We start from the raw sequence: 17894 nt of genomic DNA, 5'->3' as shown, positions 1-17894 counted from the left end.
CTTCCCAGTTGATTTTAATCAGGTCAGTACCTGAATGGGATTAAAAAATTATAGACTAATTTTTCTCTTGAATTTAGCTATTGTAATTAGAAATTAGTATCAAATCCTTTGGCATGTGAGAAAGATATTATTACATCTGACTAAATTTTAACTTATCCTAGGGAATCTAAAGTGGGTTTAACTAGAAAATCGATACATGCAATTCATCCCATTAACAGAATATAATAGAAAAACTATATGAGCAGAAAAAGCCAATTGATATAAATCAATTAAAAAAAAATTAAAAAATGGGATGCCTGGGTGGCTCAGTTGGTTAAGCGGCTGTCTTCGGCTCAGGTCATGATCCCAGTGTCCTGGGATCGAGTCCCACATTGGGCTCCTTGCTTGGCAGGGAGCCTGCTTCTCCCTCTGCCTCTACCTGCCACTCTGTCTGCCTGTGCTCGCTCTCTCGTGTGCGCTCTCTCTCTCTCTGACAAATAAATAAATAAAATCTTAAAAAAAAAGTTAAAGGATTAGGAAATTAGGAGTAAAATGGAGTTTATAGTAACATAATACTTAATGGCAACTGTTAAACTCTTTATAAGAAGACATGGATGCTTGCTATAATACCTTCTACTAATCTTTGTATGGACATACTAGCCAGTGCAATAATGCAAGAAAAGTAAAGAAAAGGTGTTAGAATTGGCAGCAAAGAAATAAAACTTTAATTATTCCTAGATGATATGACTGTGCATGTAGAAAATCCAAAAGAATCTATGTATAAATTATAAGTTCAGCAGTGTTGTTGGATGTGAAGTCAATATTTGTATTTCTTCATTAATTGTATTTCTGTAGATTAACAACTAGAGAACAAAAGTTTAAAAAATAATTTGTACAAGAGCATAAAAAATACCTAATGAAAGAGGTATAAAACCTCAACATTGAAAGAAAACAAAAAATAAACCATTATTTTAATTTTATTTTTTTTAGTTTATTTATTTGAGAGAGAGAAAGAGAGCATGAAAGGGGAGAGGTGAGAGAGAGAAGCAGACTCCCTGCTGAGCAGGGACCCCCCCCCCCCCCAAAAATGTGGGACTCCATCCAGGGGATCCAGGATCATGACTGGAGCCAAAGGCAGTTGCTTAACCAACTGAGCCACCCATTCACCCTCAAAATAAATGATTATTAATAGTTTTTAAAAACCTAAATAATTGGAAGGATAGTTTAACTGAATTGAAAACTCAGTATTGGGAACATGTCAATACTCTTCAAATTGATTCATAGATTCAGTATAGTCCTATTCAGAATCTCAGCCAGTATTGTCTATAGTGACACTTGAAGAGCTGATTCTAACATGTATATAGAAATGCAAAGTACTAAGAATGGCTAAGATGAGCTTTAAGAAGACCAAAATTGGAGACTTATTCTCTAGGATATGAAAAATTATAAAGCTACAATAATTATGATAATATTCTGTGGTTTTAGCACAGAATAAACAAATGGATCAATGGAATGGAGCTGATCTTCTCACCCAGAAAATTTAAACCCTAATGGCCTAAGGCATCCTTCATCTGTAGTGAATTAACTAACATCCTATCAATCTAAAACAATGCCAACTATATACTGTCTATGAGAAAATTAAAATACAGTTACTCAGTCTTCCATGGGGCTAATTTCCCTTATGGAAATAAAAATACAGTTACTCAGTCTTACATGGGGCTAATTTCCCTTATGGAACCCCAGCTGAGGAAGGATGGGATATATTCAACAATGGATCCATGCATAGATGCACACTTGAACTTTATGACACTGCAGAGAACTGTCACTGTTCTGGTACTGCAGAACAATCAGAAATGGACAGTTTTATAAAATGGTACTGGATCAATTCAATAGCCATATGTACAAAAATGAACTTGATTTTCACTTCACACTACACACAAAAATCAATTCTTGAATGATTGTAGTCTAAAAGTCAATGGTGAGGGGGAGGAGTCAAGATGGCGGAGAAGTAGCAGCCTGAGACTACATCAGGTAGCAGGAGATCAGATCGATAGCTTATCTAAACATTGCAAACACCTACAAATCCAATGGGAGAGCGAAGAGAAGAAGAACAGCAACTCTAGAAACAGAAAATCAACCACTTTCTGAAAGGTAGGACTGGCGGAGAAGTGAATCTAAAACGATGGGAAGATAGACCGCGGGGGGAGGGGCCAGCTCCCGGCAAGCGGCGGAGGAACAGAGCACAAAATCAGGACTTTTAAAAGTCTGTTCCACTGAGGGACATTGCTCCAGAGGCTAAACCAGGGTGAAGCCCACGCGGGGTCAGCGTGGCCCCAGGTCCCGCAGGGTCACAGAAGGATCGGGGGTGTCGGAGTGTCGGAGAGCTCGCAGGTATTAGAATGGAGAAGCCGGCTGCAGAGACAGAGCCGAGGACTGAACTCTCAGCTCGGGGTTACCTTGAACTGGTCGCGGGCTGGGTGAGCTCAGAGCGCAGCTAGAGGCTGGGGATACGGGAGTGATTGGGTGCTGTTCTCTGGGGGCGCACTGAGGAGTGGGGCCCCAGGCTCTCGGCTCCTCCGGGCCGGAGACTAGGAGGCCGCCATTTTCATTCCCGTCCTCCGGAACTCTACGGAAAGCGTTCAGGGAACAGAAGCTCCCAAAAGCGAACCCGAGCCGATTACTTAGTCCGGCCGCCGGTAAGGGCGGTGCAATCCCGCCTCGGGCAAAGACACTTGAGAGTCACTACAACAGGCCCCTCCCCCAGAAGATCAACAAAATATCCAGCCAGGACGAAGTTCATCTATCAAGGAAAGTAGGTTCAATTCCTAAGACAGCAGAGCAATTCCAGAGGAGGAGAAAGCAAGCACGGAACTCATGGCTTTCTCCCCATGATTCTTTAGTCTTGCGGCTACTTCAATTTTTTTTTCTTTTTTCAATTTTTTTTCTTTTTTCTTTTATCTTCTTCTGCTAAATTTTTTAAAACTTTTACCCTTTTCTTTTTTAACGTTTTTTGACTAGTTTATCTAAATATATATATTTTTTCTTTCTTTTTTATATTTTTTCTTTATTTGTTTTATTTTTTAAATTTTTTTCTTTTTTTTTTCAGAACCTGTTTTTATCCCCTTTCTCCCCCCCACAATTAGGGGTCTCTTCTGATTTGGTTACAGCGCATTTTTCTGGGGTCTTTGCCACCCTTTTAGTATTTTATTTGCTCCTTCATATCCTCTTATCTGGACAAAATGACAAGGCGGAAAAAATCACCACAAACAAAAGAACAAGAGACAGTACCGAAGGCTAGGGACCTAATCAACACAGACATTGGTAATATGTCAGATCAAGAGTTCAGAATGACGATTCTGAACATTCTAGCCAGGCTCGAAAAAGGCATGGAAGATATTAGAGAAACCCTCTCTGGAGATATTAAAGCCCTTTCTGGAGAAATTAAAGAACTAAAATCTAACCAAGTTGAAATCAAAAAAGCTATTAATGAGGTACAATAAAAAATGGAGGCTCTCACTCCTAGGATAAATGAGGCAGAAGAAAGAATTAGTGATATAGAAGACCAAATGACAGAGAATAAAGAAGCCGAACAAAAGAGGGACAAACAGCTACTGGACCATGAGGGGAGAATTCGAGAGATAAGTGACACCATAAGACGAAACAACATTAGAATAATTGGGATTCCAGAAGAAGAAGAAACAGAGAGGGGAGCAGAAGGTCTATTGGAGAGAATCATTGGAGAGAATTTCCCTAATATGGCAAAGGGAACAAGCATCAAAATCCAGGAGATGCAGAGAACCCCCCTCAAAGTCAACAAGAATAGGTCCACACCCTGTCACCTAATAGTAAAATTTACAAGTCTTAGTGACAAAGAGAAAATCCTGAAAGCAGCCGGAGAAAAGAAGTCTGTAACATACAATGGTAAAAATATTAGATTGGCAGCAGACTTATCCACAGAGACCTGGCAGGCCAGGAAGAGCTGGCATGATATATTCAGAGCACTAAACGAGAAAAACATGCAGCCAAGAATACTCTATCCAGCTAGGCTATCATTGAAAATAGAAGGAGAGATAAAAAGCTTCCAGGACAAACAAAAACTGAAAGAATTTGCAAACACCAAACCAGCTCTCCAGGAAATATTGAAAGGGGTCCTCTAAGCAAAGAGAGAGCCTAAAAGTAGTAGATCAGAAAGGTACAGAGACAATATACAGTAACAGTCACCTTACAGACTAATAATGGCACTAAATTCATATCTCTCAATAGTTACCCTGAATGTTAATGGGCTAAATGCCCCAATCAAAAGACACAGGGTATCAGAATGGATAAAAAAACAAAACCCATCAGTATGCTGCCTACAAGAAACTCATTTTAGACGCGAAGACACCTCCAGATTTAAAGTGAGGGGGTGGAAAACAATTTACCATGCTAATGGGCATCAGAAGAAAGCTGGGGTGGCAATCCTTATATCAGATCAATTAGATTTTAAGCCAAAGACTATAATAAGAGATGAGGAAGGACACTATATCCTACTCAAAGGGTCTGTCCAACAAGAAGATCTAACAATTTTCAATATCTATGCCCCTAACGTGGGAGCAGCCAACTATATCAACCAATTAATAACAAAATCAAAGAAACACGTCAATAATAATACAATAATAGTAGGGGACTTTAACACTCCCCTCACTGAAATGGACAGATCATCCAAGCAAAAGATCAACAAGGAAATAAAGGCCTTAAATGACACACTGGACCAGATGGACATCACAGATATATTCAGAACATTTCATCCCAAAGCAACAGAATACACATTCTTCTCTAGTGCACATGGAACCTTCTCCAGAATAGATCACATCCTGGGTCACAAATCAGGTCTCAACCGGTATCAAAAGATTGGGATCATTCCCTGCATATTTTCAGACCACAATGCTCTGAAGCTAGAACTCAATCACAAGAGGAAAGCTGGAAAGAACCCAAATACATGGAGACTAAACAGGATCCTTCTAAAGAATGAATGGGTTAACCAGGAAATTAAAGAAGAATTGAAAAAATTCATGGAAACAAATGATAATGAAAACACAACGGTTCAAAATCTGTGGGACACAGCAAAGGCAGTCCTGAGAGGAAAATATATAGCGGTACAAGCCTTTCTCAAGAAACAAGAAAGGTCTCAAGTACACAACCTCACCCTACACGTAAAGGAGCTGGAGAAAGAACAAGAAAGAAACCCTAAACCCAGCATGAGAAGAGAAATCATAAAGATCAGAGCAGAAATTAATGAAATAGAAACCAAAAAAACAATAGAAAAAATCAATGAAACTAGGAGCTGGTTCTTTGAAAGAATCAATAAGATTGATAAACCCCTGGCCAGACTCATCAAAAAGACAAGAGAAAGGACCCAAATAAATAAAATCATGAATGAAAGAGGAGAGATCACAACTAACACCAAAGAAATACAGACAATTATAAGAACATACTATGAGCAACTCTACGCCAACAAATTTGACAATCTGGAAGAAATGGATGCATTCCTAGAGACATATAAACTACCACAACTGAACCAGGAAGAAATAGAAAACCTGAACAGGCCCATAACCAGTAAGGAGATTGAAACAGTCATCAAAAATCTCCAAACAAACAAAAGCCCAGGGCCAGACGGCTTCCCAGGGGAATTCTACCAAACATTTAAAGAAGAACTCATTCCTATTCTCCTGAAACTGTTCCAAAAAATAGAAATGGAAGGAAAACTTCCAAACTCATTCTATGAGGCCAGCATCACCTTGATCCCAAAACCAGACAAGGATCCCACCAAAAAAGAGAACTACAGACCAATATCCTTGATGAACACAGATGCAAAAATTCTCGCCAAAATACTAGCCAATAGGATTCAACACGATCAAGTGGGATTTATTCCAGGGCTGCAGGGTTGGTTCAACATCTGCAAATCAATCAGTGTGATACAACACATTAATAAAAGAAAGAACAAGAACCATATGATACTCTCAATAGATGCTGAAAAAGCATTTGACAAAGTACAGCATCCCTTCCTGATCAAAACTCTTCAAAGTGTAGGGATAGAGGGCACAGACCTCAATATTATCAAAGCCATCTATGAAAAACCCACCGCAAATATCATTCTCAATGGAGAAAAACTGAAAGCTTTTATGCTAAGGTCAGGAACACGGCAGGGATGTCCATTATCCTGCTATTCAACATAGTACTAGAAGTCCTAGCCTCAGCAATCAGACAACAAAAAGAAATTAAAGTCATCCAAATTGGTAAAGAAGAAGTCAAACTATCACTCTTCGCAGATGATATGATACTATATGTGGAAAACCCAAAAGACTCCACTCCAAAACTGCTAGAACTTGTACAGGAATTCAGTAAAGTGTCAGGATATAAAATCAATGCACAGAAATCAGTTGCATTTCTGTACACCAACAACAAGACAGAAGAAAGAGAAATTAAGGAGTCAATCCCATTTACGATTGTACCCAAAACTATAAGATACCTAGGAATAAACCTAACCAAAGAGGCTAACAATCTATACACAGAAAATTATAAAGTACTCATGAAAGAAATTGAGGAAGACACAAAGAAATGGAAAAATGTTCCATGCTCCTGGATTGGAAGAATAAATATTGTGAAAATGTCTATGCTACCTAAAGCAATCTACACATTTAATGCAATCCCTATCAAAATACCATCCATTTTTTTCAAAGAAATGGAACAAATAATCCTCAAATTTATATGGAACCAGAAAAGACCTCGAATAGCCAAAGGAATATTGAAAAAGAAAGCCAAAGTTGGTGGCATCACAATTCCAGACTTCAAGCTCTATTACAAAGCTGTCATCATCAAGACAGCATGGTACTGGCACAAAAACAGACACATAGATCAATGGAACAGAATAGAGAGCCCAGAAATAGACCCTCAACTCTATGGTCAACTAATCTTCGACAAAGCAGGAAAGAATGTCCAATGGAAAAAAGACAGCCTCTTCAATAAATGGTGCTGGGAAAATTGGACAGCCACATGCAGAAAAATGAAATTGGACCACTTCCTTACACCACACACGAAAATAGACTCCAAATGGATGAAGGACCTCAATGTGAGAAAGGAATCCATCAAAATCCTTGAGGAGAATGCAGGCAGCAACCTCTTCGACCTCAGCCGTAGCAACATCTTCCTAGGAACAACGGCAAAGGCAAGGGAAGCAAGGGCAAAAATGAACTATTGGGATTTCATCAAGATCAAAAGCTTTTGCACAGCAAAGGAAACAGTTCACAAAACCAAAAGACAACTGACAGAATGGGAGAAGATATTTGCAAACGACATATCAGACAAAGGGCTAGTATCCAAAATCTATAAGGAACTTAGCAAACTCAACACCCAAAGAACAAACAATCCAATCAAGAAATGGGCAGAGGACATGAACAGACATTTCTGCAAAGAAGACATCCAGATAGCCAACAGACACATGAAAAAGTGCTCCATGTCACTCGGCATCAGGGAAATACAAATCAAAACCACAATGAGATATCACCTCACACCAGTCAGAATGGCTAAAATTAACAAGTCAGGAAATGACAGATGCTGGCGAGGATGTGGAGAAAGGGGAACCCTCCTCCACTGTTGGTGGGAATGCAAGCTGGTGCAACCACTCTGGAAAACAGCATGGAGGTTCCTCAAAATGTTGAAAATAGAACTACCCTATGACCCAGCAATTGCACTACTGGGTATTTACCCTAAAGATACAGACGTAGTGATCCGAAGGGGCACGTGTACCCGAATGTTTATAGCAGCAATGTCTACAATAGCCAAACTATGGAAAGAACCTAGATGTCCATCAACAGATGAATGGATAAAGAAGATGTGGTATATATACACAATGGAATACTATGCAGCCATCAAAAGAAATGAAATCTTGCCATTTGCGACGACGTGGATGGAACTAGAGCGTATCATGCTTAGTGAAATAAGTCAATCGGAGAAAGACAACTATCATATGATCTCCCTGATATGAGGACATGGAGAAGCAACATGGGGGGTTAGGGGGATAGGAGAAGAATAAATGAAACAAGATGGGATTGGGAGGGAGACAAACCATAAATGACTCTTAGTCTCACAAAACAAACTGGGGGTTGCTGGGGGGAGGTGGGATTGGGAGAGGGGGAGGGGGCTATGGACATTGGGGAGGGTATGTGCTATCGTGAGTGCTGTGAAGTGTGTAAACCTGGTGATTCACAGACCTGTACCCCTGGGGATAAAAATACATTATATGCTTATTAAAAAAAAAAAAATTTGGAAGGGGAGGCGAACCATAAGACTATGGACTCTGAAAAACAACCTGAGGGTTTTGAAGGGTCAGGGGTGGGAGGTTGGGGGAACAGGTGGTGGGTAATGGGGAGGGCACGTTTTGCATGGAGCACTGGGTGTTGTGCAAAAACAATGAATACTGTTATGCTGAAAAAATAAATAAAATGGAAAAAAAAAGAAATGCAAAAAAAAAAGTCAATGGTGAAACAAAGTTTTGAGAAACTAATATAAGAAAATGCCTTTATGTCTGTGCAGTAGGCAACATTTCTTAAAACATGACACAGAAGTCATTGACAATGAAGAAAAATATTGGTGAATTAGAATACTTCTCTTCATCTAAAGAAAGTGAGAGAGTAAGTACAGACTGGAATGATGTATTTGCAATGCATATAAGCAGCAAAAGACTTGTATCAAGAATATATAAATAACTTTTATGCAGCAGTAAGAAGTAGACAATTTAGTCTAAAAACAGGCAAAAAAAATACTGAACAAAAACTTCACAGAAGATGTAGGAATGACTCAAACTTATGGAAAGGTCTCAGTTTCAGGAAAACAAATTAAAACCCTCATGATACATTACACACCCACAAGAGTGGTTAAAGCGAAAAAGAATGACAAGACTAAAGAGTGTTACAAGGATGTGTAGCAGTGTAAGCACTAGGAGTATGAAACTGTGCAAAGCATTGGAAAGTTGGCATTTTCTACTGCATTTGAACACCGCCTACCCTGTGACTCAGATATTTCACTCCTAGGTATATATCCAATAGAAATGTGTGTACTTGTCCTTCAAACGAAGGTCACTTATTTGCATGTTAGTTTTTTGGAATTTGATGGACTTTGTTTCAGAGAGGTAATTTTATAAATTGTGATTGGGTTCATACGTTGGTTTACAGATACTAATACCTAACTCCAACAAAAACCCTTATAAATATATTGCAGTCTATTAGAGTAAAACATGTAGATTAACCTAGAAACTTAATCCTCATTATTTTTTATGAAAGAAAGCAATCTTGTGTCATATACATTTATACCTACAACAGTAAGGGCAAGAAGGACACATCACAACACCAAGAATAGCTTACCCAGGATGACTGTCTCTTTGGAGGTATAGGGTACTTATAAGTTGTTTATAATTAGGTGAGTGCCTCTGTTCTAGAAAGAATTAAGATGTGTTTGGGGCACCTGGGTGGCTCAGTTGGTTAAGCATCCAACTCAGCTCAGGCCATGATCTCAGGGTTGTGAGAGAAAGTCCTGCATTGGGCTCCAGGCTCAGTGCAGAGTCTGCTTCAGACTCTCTCCCTCTGCCTCCCCACAACTCTCTCTTTCTAAAATAAATAATAAATTTTTTAAAAAACAGAATTAATTTGTGCATCCAAGTAACATCTAAAGACCCTTCCAACTCAGAATTCTCATGTTAAGAATTCTGGTACATTGAGAAGTTATATATGGCATATTGTTTTCCACTAAAGCTAGGGAAAGAATTCATTCAAAAGCAGTTGAGAGATTATCTGAGGGCAATCCTCATTTTTAACAGATAAGCAAACAAGCCCAGAGAATTGAAGCAAACTTGCCCATGGTCATTCCTCTTCATCATCATTATCAAAAAAATAGTTACCGTTCATAGAATGTTTACTGTGTAACAGGTACTTATTCTAAGCTTTTTATACACATTAACTAATTCCCATAGCTAACCCTTCTACAGGTAACAAAACTGAGGTATAAAATTTAAGTAACTTGTTTTTTAAATGTATTTTTTTTTTAAGATTTTATTTATTTATTTGACAGAGATGACAGGCAGAGAGGCAGGCAGAGAGAGGGGGGAAGCAGGCTCCCCGCTGAGCAGAGAGCCTGATGTGGGGCTCTGATCCCAGGACCCTGGGATCATGACCTGAGCTGAAGGCAGAGGCTTTAACCCACTGAGCCACCCAGGCGCCCCAAGTAACTTGTTTTAAAGCACTCCACTATAGTTCTTGTGGCTCAATAGCATTAGTGGCTGGACAGAAGTTTTAACCAACGATAAGCCATCTTCTCTGAGTCACTCTGGCAAAAGGATTTTTAGTGATGATTATTGGAAATAAAAGGGTTATTTTGTCTAGAAAATTAATTATAATGCCTCACTTCATATGTATTCTGAGTTTTCTTTGGGTGAAGGGAGGAAAGGATATTGTTTTCAAGGTATTTAATAATATAAATATCTTTTACATTTAGAAAAAAATTCTTTTAAACTTTAGATCTAGACTTCTAATATAGTAAGAAATATGATCCTCAATTTTATATTTGTCTTTTTTTTTTTTTTTTTGAACAGTATTGAGCTCAGAGAATTGGAGAAAAAATTAAAAGCCGCTTACATGAATAAAGAAAGGGCAGCCCAGATTGCAGAGAAGGATGCCATTAAATACGAGCAAATGGTAATCATGTTTCTGGTCATTATGTTTTCTGTATTTTTAGCTTCATTTAGGAAACCAAAAATAGACCAATTTTGTGAAAATTGTTATATAAGGAATTTACACTGCTAGGTTTCTTGAATAACTTTATACTTTTCAGATCCTTAAAGTACAGGAACTCCTAGATTATTTAATAGTGAGCCTTGTTTAATTTAATATTAAAACCTTTCAGAAACACAAAGAATGAGGTTGCTGTTTAGAATGAATAGCTATACTCAGTCTGAGCATTCCCATGGTCTCTTACTGATTATTCTTTGATAAATCATTATAGTACAAATTAGTGTGATCAATATATTTTAGAATATTATTAAATTTTGTATGCATAAATTTTTTAAAAATTGAAGTGTTTTATAATTTTAGACAGGAAACGTGCCTGTTTTTTAAGTAGCTCCCTCTTCTTTTTCTATTTTTATCCTCTTTTCTAACTCCTGACATACTGCCAAGTTAGGGCAAGAGTTATTCTTGGGCAAAGGAGTTTCAGATACGCTTACCAGTGGTGTTATATAGTAAATGTAGAATAGGGTTTATTGAGTTAATACTTCCAAGCAGGGCGCACACCATCATTTGAGCCCTTGGAAAGGCTAGATGGTAGATGAAAAGGTCTGACTGTTGATTACATGGTCTTGTCAGTTCTTTCCTCTCGTTTCTCTATTATGTAGAGCATTTTGGTGGTAGAGTTCCTTCTCTCCTAGAGCCCTTTCAAAGATGTTATATAGCTATTAAAGAGAAGAGGTAGGGTAAATGTTCTGGCTTTTAAAGTTGGTCTGAATATATTTTAGGTTAAAAAGAAAAAACTGTAAAAAAATCAAGTTGGAGAATAATACGTACCACAAACCATTTTTTTAAACCTGTATGTGTACATCAGCCATGTGTAGATCTCAACACACATATACGTTCACATACACATACAATTAGAGGAATAATATCAAAATACTTAACCAGCTCCGTGTGATAGTCATCTATGAGATGCTGGCCCCAGTGATCTGTGTGTGTGTGTGTCGGTGCGGGAGAAGTCGGGAGCTTTGCATGGCAGGCTCTTGACTGGCATCGCTTTTGGTGAGACAGGTTGTAGGAGAGCATGAGGAGACTTCGTTTCCTAAGCCATGTAGTTCTTTTCTAAGCTTGCAGAAATAAAGTAGAACATAAACAATGTACTCTTTGGCTAGTAGTTTGCAGTTTTACCCCGATACTTGAGGTTTCTCAAAGCAACTGTACATTTTAATCTGACTCCTTAAAAAATTTTCGCTATTTTCTAAATAAAATTGGTTCATAAAGATTAAACTCAAATAGTCCTAGAACTTCACTATGTGTATGGCACCTACAGCAATGTGTACATAAATGTTTTTATCATTTCACATTTTTTTAAAGAACCTAGTACAGCATGTGATAAGAAAATAGAAGCAGAGAAAGTTTTGGTCAAGTCCTATTAATAGTGTATTTGGTGTGAAGGCATCAGTTGGATCAGGAATAGCATTCAGCATTCACACTTTAATCTGTTTCTTCTTGTCTGTTTGATGCTATTAACCATTCTAGGGTTTGGATTGTGATCATAATGGTAAAAGGTAACAAAAATTACCTCAATATATTTAATTTACAATTTATTTGGTTACTGATTTCAAAATGCTCAAAACCAATAAGGGGTTTAACCTAGTTAAGAAGCAAGATTGTCTCCAACTCAGAGGGAATGGTCTTGAACGAGTGAATTAAAAGCTACAGAAAACAGACACAGTATTATATAACACTCTTCTAAGTTAAAGTGATTATAAAGGGCATTTAATAAATGAGAGATGATGGACTTCAAAGGCCAGAGGCAAGAAGGAAAATTTAGGCTGGGAAAAAAACAAGAGTTGCTCAGAGCTGTTTAATAGCAGACCTCTATGAAAAAGGAGTACCAACATTGTTGTAAATGCACCTGATACACAATGACATTAAGAATTGCCTATATCAGCTTTTAAATAAAAGAAAAAGAGGACTGCTGCTTTTTAAACATAGTACTAATAAGGTACTTCTAATTTTATTTGCTGTTTTTCAAATGTGGATTTACTAGTTATCCTTTTCCTGTATTTCTTTGAGACCTACTTGAAGGAACGGGAAAGCCTTTTTAAGGTTTGACTCATCATTCAAACCCTTCAGGTGACAGTAACTTCCCTTAGCTTTTTATTTTGACAGATGAAAATATTTTTTTTTTTTGCCACTTTATATATTCTTTATTTTTGTATTAAGGAAGAAATCTCAGCTTTCTCCTTACTGGAATTTACCTTTATGCTTCAGGTTTTGCTTTCTGACAGATGAAAATATTTTATGCAGTAGGCTTTATAATATTTCATTACATCTGTTTTGAAATATTCTATCATACTGTGCTCACATTTGAAAACGGAAAGATGAATCTTGTTTTAATAACAGAAACGTGATGCTGAAATAGCCAAGACCATGATGGAGGAACACGAGAGAGCAGTAAAGGAAGAGAGTGCCGCGGAAGACAAACGGAATAAAGTAAAAGCACAGTATTATCTTGACTTAGAGAAACAACTTGAAGAACAAGAAAAGAAAAAGCAGGAAGCATATGAGCAGTTACTCAAAGAGAAACTCATGATTGATGAAATTGTTAGGAAAATCTATGAAGAAGATCAGTTGTAAGTTTATCCCAGCTTTTTTCCATGTCTAAACATTGAGATTCGATTGATCTTAAGCTTGTTTTGAAGACGTAAAGCAACTGAACAGTGCCTAGTACGTAGTAAGTCCTCAGTAAATGTTATAATCATATAAACTGAAAACAACTCTTATTTATCTTTGTAAGCATGACAATTACCCGATAACAAATGCTTATTAAGTAACAAAATGATTAAACCTTTGTTTTTCTTAAATATGCCAATATCGTGTCAGAGGACTTGTATTCTGATCATTTCTTGGCTAGACAGTGGAAGTGTAGGTTGTTGGCCTTTCTGAAGAGAGATGCATGAAACTTCGTTAATAGTTTAGAGGAGAGGTATAAGTAGTATTTTGCTCAGAAGAGTCATACCTGTCTTTATATTTAGTGGTACACGGTGGATACTCAAAATGTTTGTGGTATTAATGAATGAATAAACTGTAAGTAGAAAAGCTGTGGGGCGCCTGGTTGGCTTTGTCATTTAAGTATCTGACTCTTGATTTCGGCTCAGGTCATGATCTCAGGCTCAGTGGGGAGTCTGCTTGAGATTCTCCTCCCTCTGTCCCTCGCCCTGCTCCTGTGCTCTCCCTCTCTCTCAAATAAATAAATAAACAAACAGGTAAGTAAATAGAAAAGCTGTTTTTGCCCATGTTATTATCAACTGAAGGAAATGACACATTTTTCAATATCATTTCTATAACTATAACACTACACTTGTTATTGCTTTTTAGGGAAAGGCAACAAAAGTTAGAAAAAATGAATGTAACTCGAAAGTATATAGAAGAGTTTCAGAAAGAGCAGGCTCTCTGGAGAAAGAAGAAACGTGAGGAGATGGAAGAAGAAAACAGAAAAATCATAGAATTCGCCAACATGCAGCAACAAAGAGAAGAAGATCGGATGGCCAAAGTTCAAGAAAATGAAGAGAAAAGGCTACAGCTTCAGAACACAGTAATAAAATAGCCACTTTAACACTGGAGAAATTCTGAAATACTTGTTACAGAATTTGTTTCCTATTAACGTTTGTGTGTTTCTTTAAAATTTAATAGTTGACTCAGAAATTGGAAGAAATGCTGCGGCAACGTGAAGATTTGGAACAAGTGCGACAAGAATTATATGAGGAAGAGCAAGCTGAAATACACAGGATGCAACTAAGAGTAAGTTTTGGAAATGGAAAGAATGAGTAACATATACAAGCATATCACTTTGAGATGAAGCAGTAGAAAAATGGTAGATCTAAACCCAACTGTATTGGTAATTATATTATGTGTAAATAGTATAGTAATAATGTGTAAATAGTATAAACACTAAAATTAGGGGCACCTGGGTGGCTTAGTTGGTTAAGCCTCTGCCTTCAGCGGAGGTCATGGGATTCAGCCCTGGGATTGAGCTCTGTATCAGGCTCTCTGCTCCCTGCTTCCCCCTCTCCCTCTGTTCCTTCCCCTGCTTATGCTCTCTCTCTTTCCCTGTCTCCTTCTCCTTCTGTGAGATAAGTAAATAGAAGCTTTTAAAACAAACAAAGCATCACTAAAATTAGGAGAAGAATTTTCAGGCTGGATAAAAAAGCTAGCCCTAGGCAGCAGTTAACAGCGTAAAAGGTGTGATTCAACTGTCTCCTCTGTAAGAAACACAATTTAAATATGAAGACATATAGTTTAAAAACAGAAGGATGGGGAGAGATATACTAAACACTAATCAAAAGCAAGTTAGGGTGGAAATCATGATGCCAATAGGATAAATTCATCTAGAGGTTGTAACAGCCCTAAAGGTGGATGAGCCTAAATAAAGCTTCAAAATGGATGAAATAAAACTGAAAGGAGAAAGAGACAAATCTATAATTATAGTTGAAGATTTCAATATTCCTTCTCATTAGTATATAGAATAGTCAGAAAACCACAGGAAACAGTGTTGAATAATGTCTTATCCTGACCTCAAGTCAGGATGACGTGCCAATTTTCTAATTGGGTTGTTTGTTAGTTTATTGTAGTTTTTAGAGTTCTTTATGTTATTCTAGATACTAGTCCTTTGTCAGGTTTGTAGGTTTACAGATTTTCTCTTAATCTGTAGCTCGTCTTTTCATCTTCTTAACAGGGTCTTTCTCCAAGCAAATGTTTTCAGTTTCTACGAGGTCCAGTTCACCAATTTCAATTTTTATAGATCATAATTTGACATCAATTCTAGGGAGTTTTTGCCTAAATCCTGACGAATTTTTTTTTCTAAAACTTTTTACTCTTACATTTGTATCTGCGATCTGCTTTCAGTTAGTATTTCTTATAGGGTATGAAACTTAGGTCAAGGTTTTTGCTTTTCGATGCTCCATTGCCCCTCCCAATTGTTGAAAAGATTTTCTATCCTACATCAAATTGCTTTTGGAACTTCATTGAAACAGTTAAGTATATTTGTATGGGTCTGTTCCTGGGATCTCTGTTTTGCTCTATTGATCTATGTATCCATCCCTCCACCAATACCGCACAGAACTGATTACTGTAGCTATAGTCTTCAAATTTACTTTAGCCTTTCCATATACATTTTAGAGTAATCTTATCTCTATCTACAAAAACAGCCTTCTGGGATTTTGATAGGAATTGCATTAAATCTGAATATCAATTTGGGGAGAATTGACATGTTCACTATGAACATAGTATGATTCCTACTTATTTATATCATCTTTGAATTGTTTCCTCAGTGTTTTATAGTTTTCAGTATATAAATCCTGTATGTGCTTTATAGATTTATATTTAAATATTTCATTTTTTTGAGCAATTATGAATGGAATTTTAGTTTTAATTCCAGTATCCATGGACTCATTATTAGTGAATTAACTTTATATTTATCTTGTATCTCATAACCTTCCCGTATTCACTTAGTAACTTGTAGGAGTTGTTGGTTTTTTTTCCCTACATAACCAGTCATGTTTTCCGCAAGGACAGTCTTCTTTTTTTCTTATCTTTATCTTTACCTTTTCTTGCTTTATTGTACTAACTGAAACTTCTAGCATTGTCTACTACTATGTTGAATAAGACTGATGAGATAGACATCAACTCTCTTTGTTGCCTATTTAAGGGGAAAGGATGCTGTTAACTGTACTTTGTTTTGTAGATAGGTGTTCTTTATTAACTTGGGAAAGTTCTCTTCTTTCCCTATTTTTCTGAAGGTTTTTATCATGAAGGTTTTGTCAAATGCTTTTTCTACATTTATAGATAAGATCATGTGCTTTTTCTTCTTTCTCCTGGTGGATTACATTGATTTTTTTTTTGAATACTGAAACAGTCTTCATTCACTGGAATAAATCCCACTGGTGTATAAATCTTTTTTTTTTTTTTTATGTTTTTTTTTTAATTTCCATTTTATTTATTTTTTCAGCGTAACAGTATTCATTCTTTTTGAACAACACCCAGTGCTCCATGCAAAACGTGCCCTCCCCATTACCCACCACCTGTTCCCCCAACCTCCCACCCCTGACCCTTCAAAACCCTCAGGTTGTTTTTCAGAGTCCATAGTCTCTTATGGTTCGCCTCCCCTCCCCAATGTCCATAGCCCGCTCCCCCTCTCCCAATCCCACCTCCCCCCAGCAACCCCCAGTTTGTTTTGTGAGATTAAGAGTCATTTATGGTTTGTCTCCCTCCCAATCCCATCTTGTTTCATATAAATCTTTTAATGTATGGCTGGATTCTATTTTCTGATATTATGCTAAGGATTTTTTCATCCATATTTATGAGGAATATTGGTTTTTAGTTTTCTGTTTTTATACTGGTGTCAGGATAATACGATATTCATAAAATAAATAGCGAAGTTTTCCCTCCTCTCCTATCTTCTGGAAGATTGTATAAAATTGGTTTTAATTCTTCATTAAACATTTGGTAGACTTTTCCAATGAAACCATCTGGCCCCGGAGGTTTTTGTTTTTTTTGTTTGTTTGTTTTAAATTATTCAATGTCCTTAATAGTTATAGGGCAATTCAAATGATCTTATTTCATATTTGCTTAGTATTAATGACTTGTGTTTAAGGAAGTTATCCATTTTATCTAAGTTGTCAAACTTGTGTGTGTAAAATTGTTCATACAATTCCCTTGTTATCCTTTGGATGTCTGCAGGGTCTCTAGTGGTATCCCATGTTTCATTTCTGATATTGGTAATGTGTTTCTATTTTTGGTCACTCTTGCTTTTGGTTTTTCAAGTTTACTGACTTTTAATATCAGCTTTCATGAAGTATAACATATACACTTGTAAGATATTTAAAATATACATATATGGTGATTTGATAAATGTTTATGTTGGGAAATGATTCTCTCCATCTACTTAATTAACATCTGTCACCTCACATGTTTATCTTTTTGATGAGAGCATTTAAATTCTACTCTTGGCAAATTTTGGTTATACAATACACTGGTATTAACTATAGTCACTATGTTTTACATTAGATCCTCAGACCTTATCCATCTTATAGCTGAACTCTAACCTTTTACCAACCTCTGCCTATTTTCCCTGCCCTCCAGCTTATTATTTTCTGT

The 17894-nt window shown here is 37.0% G+C and overlaps 1 protein-coding gene across 2 annotated transcripts in view; it reads left to right on the top strand.

The window, feature by feature from the left end:
- The window catches only part of MNS1 (meiosis specific nuclear structural 1), a 47941-nt gene that overhangs the window by 19456 nt on the left and 10591 nt on the right, over positions 1-17894 (top strand). For both annotated transcript variants that reach the window (XM_046007064.1, XM_046007065.1), the window contains exons 4-7: positions 10601-10703; positions 13143-13372; positions 14118-14334; positions 14433-14540. In XM_046007064.1, the coding sequence (XP_045863020.1) occupies positions 10601-10703; positions 13143-13372; positions 14118-14334; positions 14433-14540 (658 nt within the window). The remainder of the gene's footprint in view (positions 1-10600; positions 10704-13142; positions 13373-14117; positions 14335-14432; positions 14541-17894) is intronic.

Source organism: Meles meles, chromosome 6, assembly GCF_922984935.1.
Source record: "Meles meles chromosome 6, mMelMel3.1 paternal haplotype, whole genome shotgun sequence".
Lineage (NCBI taxonomy): Eukaryota > Metazoa > Chordata > Mammalia > Carnivora > Mustelidae > Meles > Meles meles.
The sequence above is the reverse complement of the archived record's forward strand: the minus strand, read 5'-3'. Positions and strand labels throughout refer to the sequence as shown.